Here is a 10,389-nt window from a genome sequence, read left to right as displayed (position 1 = left end):
GGCGGCAACTTAGACCGCATTGCAAAAGAAGTAAATTTCTAGTTTTTCGCACTGCTGAGTGCAAAAAAACTATCGCGTTTCCTGGGCTTTGATAACATTAGTGAACGACCGTTAGAGTGATACCGACTGAAGAAATACTGACAAAAGTTGTTGGAAAAACACGATTCATATCCCGAACCATTTTTGAAATTTCTAAAACTATTTGCACGTGCCACTCCAAATTTTTAGGTGTCTTTGATATTATTATTTAGTTAATATTGAGAAATTGGCAAGACGGCTGGGAAATATGTATAAAAGTCTAATGCGGTATTAGAAATTATCGGGCATTGCTTGAACTTAACACCCCTCGATCCTGTGTTAAACACGTTTGTTAGAAAATTCTTGTAAAGTGACAAACTGATGAGACATAAGTATATCATAAAATGCAACCTTCCATTCTGATTGCGATATACCACCGTTCAAATGAAAAAACGCTTGTTTTACACCGAAAGATTTACATCAGTCGATGGAATAGAACTCTAGCTTTAAATCCGGACCCCATCACCGTGGTGATAGGACAAGAAGTGTCCTATGGAGAGCCTACTGCCTGTATTAGTACCTCTGCCAGCGTACCTACACTGACGCACGTTTCCTTGCGCAGCGTAAACATGACTCCTCAACGATGACGCTCAGGAGCGGTACGCGCGCATGACGCACCTAGCATTGTTGTGCGTATAACGTCACCCAATTGTTCGAATCATTCATGATTTTTATTGGTGGTCATTCAGTGGCCGACGATAGGCCATCGATGTTGACAGTGCGATTCTTGAAATGGCAGGCACTCCCTAGCGCAGTAGGCAGCCGCCAAGAATCGGTATTGGGGCCTGAGGTCAGACTTCAGCATTTACAGCTAACAACTTTGAAGGACACTTATTTTAGCAGAATGAAATGGTCAACAAACTCGACATATGGGCTCTTTTTAATTGAATTTATGATTAAAGTTATTTCTAAGTCTCTCCAATTCATTGTTCATGATTTGCAGTAAATATAATAAGATCTTCCCTGAGTGAAGCAAGGTAAAAATTTTCGAAAGCATCGTGAGTGGTGTGATAAAATAAAACCTATAAAATATATATATATATATATATATATAATAAAATATATAAAAATATATTATTTAGGTAAAATATGCCTCATGCGCGTGTTTTCAGGGAAAGAGAATATGCTTAAAAAACCTGAATTGCATACAAGAACATCGACGACAAATGAGGTCAGACTCGTAGCTCTTACTATTTTCCTACATTTACTATGCATTTCTGATAGTTTTAAATTTTCATATCATTAAAATGAACTAAATTCATACAATGATCATAAAAAAGTAAGAATTGAATTTCCTGTGAATTACACAGCAGCTGTCAAAGTTTTTCTTCTACTGTATTATACAGAATTAAGACGGATTGAGTTACACAAAAATAAATCAAAGTTACGTTGCAAATTGAAGAGACGGAGGTGCATCGCTGAGGTCCGTGCATTAGTTGGGTTGGACCGACTTACCCGACGACAATATGGCAACCTGTCCTTGGTGAAGTAAGTGCGAGAAATTGAAGGATCTGTCACTTATTTTGTGAGGAAAATAAAAAAATTTTACTAGCCTGTACCAGGGTAATTCCCTCACTTATATCCTTAGGAACTGTACTTATGAAAATTTGTTCCGTTTATTGACACTTGAATGACTCTAGAAGAAGTTGCACTCTGAATACATAAACTGCAATTCACGCGAAATATTTTTTCATCCAAAAAAATGAGTATGATTCTGTTACGCTGGAATAAACGGAATATTGCTCCGATTATGATGTTGGGCAATAAAACAACGCTTAAACAATTATAATCAACGATGTATTTTGCAGTAAAGTGCTTTTTCTCGCAAAACAATATTGTTGTGGTATGCGCTATTATTCACGCCGAGTGCGATAACTATTCTCACAATTTATTATTATTAAAATAAGTTGATCCGCAAATTACGAAAGTATTCAACGAAATAATATATTGTATCACACGTTAGTAATTTACTTATGTAGTGACTAATGCAAAATTACAGTCTAAAATTTCATAATGTGGGTGAGAAGTTCGCAAAGTTCAGAAAAGAGTGTGGGAGAAGACGCTTGCTAGCTCCGTGACCTGACATGACGTAGGCAGTCGGGCGGAGCGCACAGAGTGCCCCGCATTATTACGTGGCCATACGCAAGCCAGCACAAGCACAAAGGAAGATCTTTTATAATTTATTTCCTAAGAAATTGTGTCATGAGCAACAATTAAATACATGTGTTGTAACAACGAAGGTTAAAAATAGTGCATTTGGTTTTATCCGCATTTGAAATGTTATTTGCAACGTAAACTCTTATCTTTGAATAAGATAGCATTTTACGATATTGGATTAGGATATGCAATTTTGCATCGTCCTTCAATCATTCTTGCCTTAAAACTTACTGCCTAAAAGATTCGATAAAGGTTCGAATACGTTACCAAACCCATAAGACGAGTGGGGTTTAGTACGTTCAATACCTCTGAACGTAAAAAAGAATTAATGTGTCTGGTACTTTAAATAAAAATTCTCTTACGAAACATATGAGAGTAAAAAACCATAACTGAGGCCTCGATGACGTCACCACACCCATAAGATGGGTGTGTCGCACCCCTCACCCGCCTCAGGGATGCTCACAGTTTGAGATCCTAGCCGGAACCAGGCTACGCATCATTATAAATAGGCCTGGTATGAAGTGCGCAAAGAAAAAATCAGCGAACTCAAGATTTTTTTACTGCATCTATATAAAAGTTTGCTGTGCTTTTCAATATGTAAAATTAAATTGCGTGTAATAAACAATTTATATGTTTCGCCTCTCATCTGGGTTAAGCTGACTCCGACCCCAGCTATGAATGGTTGTATATGCAGCACAAAAAAACCCTCGTTTTTACAAAACAATTTTGAATTTCGTTTTAGCGAACATTATATTATAAAGTGGAGTTTCATATTGAGTTTCTAATTAAGTGTCATTGTGTTCCAACATAAATTTTAATCCCTTATCTGCACAAGTAGCTATATGTGTATACGATTAGTCATCTGAACATGTATATGTAGAATGTTGATAACTGGAGCACGGTACTCAGTACTCACGTTTCTGTCTGACTCATATCCCTACTTATAGATCACGAACGTGCCATGATGAACAAATGCAAGAATCTGTTCATTGAACAGGATGTTAGTTGACGCTGTTCGTTGTAGAAAATGTAATGCGCGGAGGAAACAACATCAAATACTCAGGCTAGTCATCTATGAGAACGGATGCTGCGCGCTGAAAGGTAAGATAAAAGTTATCAGTAGAAATTGATCCTTTACCTTCATTAATTTTGAATATCCTTAACTTTTATTATTGAGTATAATTTCTAACAGTAGTGTCTTGACCGTTGTTTTTTCAATATTATAAGATAAAAATAATTTAATATGTGTAAAAAAAACTTTCCAAGGAGCCTGCACAATTCCTGATTAAGGCGTATTTTAACTGAGATTTTCAAACAGAAAGTTTATTACATTGGCCAACTCCCCTAACATTATAACAACAATGATATGTCTGAAATATTTTGGGTATTCTTGAAGCACGGCTTGTGAACCCAGCAATGCTCTGGAGATTGTTTGCGCTCCAGTTACATGCTCGTTGGACCATTTACAGGAGAGGCGTAGACCCTAGAGTGATGAGGACGTGCAATAAACGAAGCTGCTGCTGAAGAGTCGCGATTTGACAGGCAAGTCAGATTGAACTTTGCCGTATGTGATTCTTACTCACCAACACGTCACCACTCCTATAATTATAGTGAGTGAATTTTTCTAGTTGGGAGATTTATTCACAGTTTTCATGATTAATTTATTTGAGGCTAGCTTTCGACACGGACCGATGCAACGATCGAAGTGCTCCTGCATGATTCCAGTATGTATTAATAATTCTATTAATCACTTTATCTTGGTTAAAATTTGTTGCCGAAGCTGGAATACTTGTAGAGTGTCACTTCAACTTATCAACAGTTTTCACTAATGCTGCCTTTACGTTAGGCTACGTGCAGTACTTCCAGCATCAGGAAATATAAGCTACGTACACATGGGGCCAGAGGCAACCTGTACCTGCGGTCATACGTAAGTGACCTCAACTAGTTTTACGGGCCGTCAAACAAATACTAGCGCACATTAATACCTTCTTAGTATGAGATGGCATAATTTGTTTCGTTGAAGACATGAAAATGAGTTTTATTTTTATTTTTTTTGTTGGCTTTCTCAATAAATCGAATTATATCTTTCGTAAGCTGTAGTTGATTGAAAATTAAGTTACCGAAAGTATTTTCTCATCTGTGGCTCCAGTCGTTCCTCAGTGTGTTGTTGGATGCTGTAGGAGGCCTGGTCAGGTGACAGCTTCAGTCTCTAACATTCAAATTTTGCATACCAGTCACAACAATTCATTCACTACTGAAGTCAACTAATCAAGTATTAGTTGACTACTATACCACATACAGACTACTCTTACAAATTGATGATTACATCCATGTGGCCTCGCCGCCCACAAAATTCAATCATAATTATCAAGCATCACTAAACTTTGGATTTATTGACCTCCACTCGCTACTGGCATCTGGAGCAGTTAGTTCCCTTATGTAAACATGAGGTTAGTGACCAAAACAAGTGAGGCATATTGACCGTCACTACACTGTTCGAAGAAAGGGTGAAAAAATGGTCGGACTGGCGTTTTAGTGGATGCCCGTCCCGTGAAAATCTACCACGTGTGTTCAAGCTTCATTTGTTAACTTGAAAAAATAAGGCAATGTGGTTTCATATCACGGGGCGGCCGACCGCTGAAACGACGGTCCAACTGTTTTTTTGTCGTTTTTCTTGAACAGTGAGGGTACTGGTGTCATGTGCAAGGGCCAATATCTGACATGGTTCATGTCAATGAGGTCGTCTGCAACGATAAGGCCATCCGCTGCTATGTATGTCCGGCGAAATTTCGCAAAGTTCAGCGAAGCCGTTACAGAAAGACGAAGCCTCTGCCGTTTCCTGTAGCATAACCCGCCCAATTTTTGGCAGTATTTGTGATGCTAAAAATGATAAAACTCAATTACTTGGAATATGTCATGTATTGAATTTGTAAATAATAAAACATTCAAAATAGGTAGGCATAGGTTTTCAGAACTTTATTCATATAATTTATAATTCGCATCTATTTCTTCAAACTGTATGGAAAGTTTTATTTTTATGATAAATTTGACTCTCATTCTGCTATATTTATCTATTTTTATTCCAGGTAAGAGGGCAGATAGTAAGTTCGAGTCAGAATATCCCAGTTGGAACACCAGAGCGAAACAACTACGTATCATCGCAGGATGTAAGTCAGACAACTGTTATCAGTAGTGAGCAAATTTCTGAAAACTGCATGCAAGATAAAAATGTGTTTTGAATAAAAAAACATCACTGTGCGCGTTCAATATTCTAGCAGTGAAGGATGGACCCCAGATTCACAAATTAAATATTTATATTTATCGTTTTTCGTAATGCTCTTCAATATGCCGATATTGAGGGATAAAGGAAAACTAGACTATTATACTAATAACTGGTAGTATGAAAAGTCTGCGCGACAATCACATTCATGATCAGAGAGGCCCCGACGTGTATATTTCACTTTATTAATAATGGCATTATTTATGACATAATATATCAAAAGAGTCGAGAAAGGTTGCATATAACATGCATCCCTGTCATGTCACGTCATGTCTGGAATGTCGCTGACAAATGCCAGCAAGAAAATAAATTTATTCATGTGACCTTATAATGGCTGCCATCATGATTGGTTCCCATTTTAAACGCCCCAGTAATTCCCTTTCATTTTTAAGCCTATAATTTACATGGATTGGTGCGACGCCTTGTCTCATTACTTATGCAGACCACACGCATTAGCCGCCTAAGTGCAGCTCTCTTTTTACCTATGAATTTAATTTAAAACATTTTTGGTTTCGAAAGGTTAACTTAATCTTTTATGAACTAATTGAATTATGGGCCACACGCCCAAACTCAGTAAATTCACGTTTCTACAGCGGTATAGGTTTAAAATTGGATGATATATTTTTTATTCGTAGCAAGGTTTAAAATGTTCCAAATCAAAGCACCAATCACATTTTTGAATTTCGCCAGTATTTGATAAAAATAATTTGTGTATTTCCGTTTTTTTTTTCAATACAAAAATTATTTGCTGAAAGGAATTAAACTGTTTAATTCTGCAATATTCCTACGGCTGAGTTTTCCTAGTTTTCTGACCAGTAACTGGAAAATAAGAATTTTCTTCCTCACGAATAAATGAATTTATTCACTGTACGTGTTTTTTTTAATTTTTATTTTTGTCATAGCAGGTAAATGAATGAGAAGCCACGTAAATTTTTTGCCTAAAAAGTGCGATGCTCCAGAAATACACTGACAGGCATCGAAGTTCACACAACTCACTTTAATGTAAAAGTAAGTTTGTACAACAAAGTACGAGATAAATTAACCCACTGCAATAAGTGGAAGGTAGAAAAATATTTATTATCAATATAAGAATTATTTTACTATCGAAAAGTGATCGGAATAAAACGACGAAACATTATTTAATGCATTTATTCAAGTACAAATTCACGAAGAAGACATTATAATAGGAATGAAATGAAGATAAGAATGAATTAATATAAATATTGAAAGTTGCACGACACGTGCAAAATCAAAGGGCATATTTATTAGAAAGTATGTATTTTAAAGTTATTAAGTTTCGGGTTAAGAATAAGAATTAGCGTCAGAATGTCAAGAAAGTGAAATCATTTTTATTCACGCTCCTCATCTTCGATCGTTCGAGTCGATATGCTTGTTTCAATTTCATCGGTTGCGGTTCGGGTAGGCATAATGAAACTTTAAACGTCCGGCAGTAAAACGCTCCTTATTAATTATAAATCACAGAAAATAATCATTTGCGGCTTCTTAAAGACTTTTCAAAATCATCAGTCATTCTGAGCGGCAGTGATAACCTTTCGTAAAATCATTCCTCAATTATATGTGGGTCGGCTGCCACTGCCAGTTCTGAATCCCTGTTCATCGTAAAAGATTCCCGACGCTTCTTCTTGGCGAGCTTTCTCGATCTGCTCGATGGCGTGGCGAGGCAGGGGGTGAGGTTGGGGCAAGAGTGGAGACTCCACGCGGTAGCCTCCTTCGTCCGCCACGAAACTGAACTGAGCCGGAGTGCCGTCCGGGAACGTGAATCTGAACGAAAATTCGAACAATTTTATGCACCATAAAATATTTACCAATACATTTCGTTGGAGATAAGGTGGAACGCATAGCAAGAGAGCGCTTATAACGTCATCACTACACTAAATTTAAGGTGCTTTTATCTGAAAAGTAGGAATGCAAACTTCTAAAATGAATTCCGTGCGATTTAATTTCAATCAATTGGCACTAAGGAAACTTACGTCCATCCTCCCTGAGAAACAACAGCTCCATTAGGTCCCGACGGGCTGCCCTGTTCGTTGCGTCGGATGCCGTTGCCGGTTTCGAATTCGAAGTTGTAGGCGCCGTTGAGGGGGCCGCTGCTCCGCTCGCTGATTATTGGGATGATTTCGAAGGGGCCAGACAAGCGGTTGTAGTTCTGAGGCGCGCACATGGCGGCCGACACCAGCGAGAGGAGGATTACGTACTGCAAAATATTGTTAATTTAGCGTACCTTTCACCTGCCACTACCCAAGTTAATGCACATAAATTAAATTACTCTATGCACTATGCTACAGATCAGCCCCCTTCGCCACTCCTATCAGTAGAAACAGAATCAGTAGAAATTGAATACCAATTTCGATGTTTTGTGAAGTAACGGTCGCTTGCATCAGCGTGTTCCCAGGCTAAAAATGATTTTTAACAAATTTAAATGATATAACATTAATTTAATACCTAAAAGTTGACTTCAAAATAAAAAAAATCAGTTGTTAGCCCAGTACCAGAAAAATGATAACAAAAAATAATAGCAAATTTTACATAAAGTTGACATTGGTTGAAAGTATTAACTCGGGGCTACTTAGGTAATACATTAGTCTGTGCTTAAATGCTATGGTATAACTAAAATAATAAATATATAACGCATTCGCTTAGGATTACAATAGAAACTCACGGAGTTCATGCTGTCTGATGTGAAGGTCCGCGTGCACTGCATGATCCCTCTCGGCGGCAAGGCCTTTTTATCATGCCAGGGAGGAGCTGCCTGCCCAGACCCCGATTGGAAGCGCTTGCCTGCTTTCACTTGAGCCGCGACGCTGGCTTACCCCAACCGTGACCGAAGTGCCCGACTTGATTTTTATTATTTCTGATTGTCGAGGTCACGGAATTAAAACTTTTATGAATTGAGTTTCCCACGGAAAATTTTGGGTTCAAATGCAATTGGTTAGATTGTCGTTGTCACAGAATTATGAATTTTATTGTAGGTCTTTGAATTACCGAATAGTTTCGTGTAATTTATCTAAAAGCATTCGATTGTTCATTAAAAAGTTCATTCATTCGCTTTAAATCTATTTAAATATGTCTGGCATAAGAAAAGATGAGCTAGTGTCACTGTGCAACGTTTGATATTCTAGAAGCGTATATTTTCTAGAATATCGGATGTTCAAGCATTAGTAGATGTCAGAAATTCTTGAATACGTCGTGTCTGCAACGAATATAATATTTATGAGGTACTGTATTTTGAATGAGTCGAATATTCTTTTGTTAGAAAATTGAATGAATTTATTATTTAACTTCTTTATGCAGTGGATACAATATTTTTAAGTCACTGTAATATTTAATTTAATAATAAATCTTTGACTTGAAGAAGGGTAAATGTCTTCAAAATTAAAATATAACTAGACGAATATTCTGATTTCTGTCTGAGTCCGTGATCAACTTCAGGAATCTCTGAGCCATTAGAGATCAAGGTCGATGTTCTTCGCGCGTGAAAAAAGGATTTCCCTTTCTACCGTGTGGCTTAGGAAACACATTTATTATTCATAAATTTATTGAGAATTTGTTATGTGAAGCTTTTACACTAGCGTTTCGATTAATGGAATCAACACAGCTCCAATGAAATATAATAATTTGGTGCAGCTATCACGAGAATTTCTGATTTTGACTAACAAAGTTCAAGCTTTGGATATCGGAAGTACTTTTTTCTACTTGATTTACAGTTTAGATTCACGTAATGTTTAGTTGCATTCCCATTACATTATAATTTTTGTATGTCTGAACAGAGAATTATTTTAAGTAGATAATGTATAGCTAAATTCAAGCGTTAATTAGCATCGAGGACTGGATTATTATTATTCGATAAAATGAAGAGTCGCACATGAAAGAAAAATAAACCTGAAGGCGCATCAGCGCAGGAGCTAAAACTCCTTTAACTGCAATGACTCAGTAAAGATTTTCAAGGTCGAAGTAATGCCAATGACATCACGTTCCATGAATAACTTTTCGTAACTGTGACCTAACCATATGTGGGTGGTCGTTATGTCACCACCTGACACGGACTATCAGTTCCATAATTATCTATAGCTCATTAAATCAGACAAAAGCCATATCCTTTCTTGAGTCTAATTTATTTTTCTATTCTTCTGTGTCTGGCCAGACGACCTTCTTTTCTAAGGAATCGTAACGTCCATCAATGACCTGACCGACCTTCCCACGAATTCTTCTCCCACATATATAATATCCAGGGATGTTCGATGTCCCCTAGCGCATCTCGCTCGTGATGCTGGAAATTACTGTACGACGATTGCCCTTTGCATGAACGACAGAGAATGGGACATTGTGGAGCAGAGGCCGTGATCCTGTGTCAGGGCAGGTGAACAAAGCGGCGTTATAATCCAGTCTTGTAAGTGCGCTTATAGTTTCAGAAACAAATTGAGATACTGTGAATATATTTTTTAATTGTCATATGAAGAAACCGTTATGCATGGTAAAAACAATGTGAATTTGTTCAAAAAGTTCCAGTTACTAAAGTGAATTTCAATTTCGTTGAATTCCAAATGCCGATTTATATTGTCGAGAAGACAGATTGCGGTGTTGCATCAGTCGGTGACTAAAATCTTACGGAATTTTTTTAATTCTATGCATAACATATAGGAAGCCTAACTCAGTTTTACGAAGATGAAAAGCTAAAAGACTACACTACCATTTTAATAGTTATATTACAGCAATTTTTGTGGAAATAAAATTAAAGTTCAATAGATATAATTCAAAAACCAAATTTTGTTCAGTCATGAATGCGTTTCCGCAGTTGTTGCTCTCTCGGTCGCACAGTTGAGAATAAGATAGTGTGGGCTTTAATATCAAAGAAA

The 10,389-nt window shown here is 37.1% G+C and overlaps 1 protein-coding gene across 1 annotated transcript; it reads right to left on the bottom strand.

The window, feature by feature from the left end:
* Nucleotides 1-6,648: 6,648 nt before the first annotated feature.
* Nucleotides 6,649-8,276, bottom strand: LOC108668916 (cuticle protein AMP5). The gene is made up of 3 exons (XM_018156174.2): nt 8,196-8,276; nt 7,507-7,730; nt 6,649-7,297 (listed from the first exon to the last, which is right to left on the bottom strand). The coding sequence occupies exons 1-3, from the start codon at nt 8,235-8,237 to the stop codon at nt 7,084-7,086; spliced, it is 480 nt and encodes a 159-aa protein (XP_018011663.1). The 5' UTR covers nt 8,238-8,276; the 3' UTR covers nt 6,649-7,083.
* Between the last annotated feature and the right edge of the window lie 2,113 nt (nt 8,277-10,389).

This window comes from Hyalella azteca, unplaced genomic scaffold (assembly GCF_000764305.2).
Source record: "Hyalella azteca isolate HAZT.00-mixed unplaced genomic scaffold, Hazt_2.0.2 contig5386, whole genome shotgun sequence".
NCBI lineage: Eukaryota > Metazoa > Arthropoda > Malacostraca > Amphipoda > Hyalellidae > Hyalella > Hyalella azteca.
Note: the sequence above shows the minus strand (reverse complement) of the source record. Positions and strands in the feature narration are given on the sequence as shown.

Excerpts from the sequence above, each read along its gene's own strand:
- LOC108668916 (XM_018156174.2), bottom strand. The coding sequence starts at position 8,237 with ATGCAGTGCACGCGGACCTTCACATCAGACAGCATGAACTCC. Across the intron at positions 7,731-8,195 it reads CATCAGACAGCATGAACTCC|TACGTAATCCTCCTCTCGCT; the intron begins GTGAGTTTCTAT and ends AATATTTTGCAG. Across the intron at positions 7,298-7,506 it reads GTTTCTCAGGGAGGATGGAC|ATTCACGTTCCCGGACGGCA; the intron begins GTAAGTTTCCTT and ends ATTTTCGTTCAG.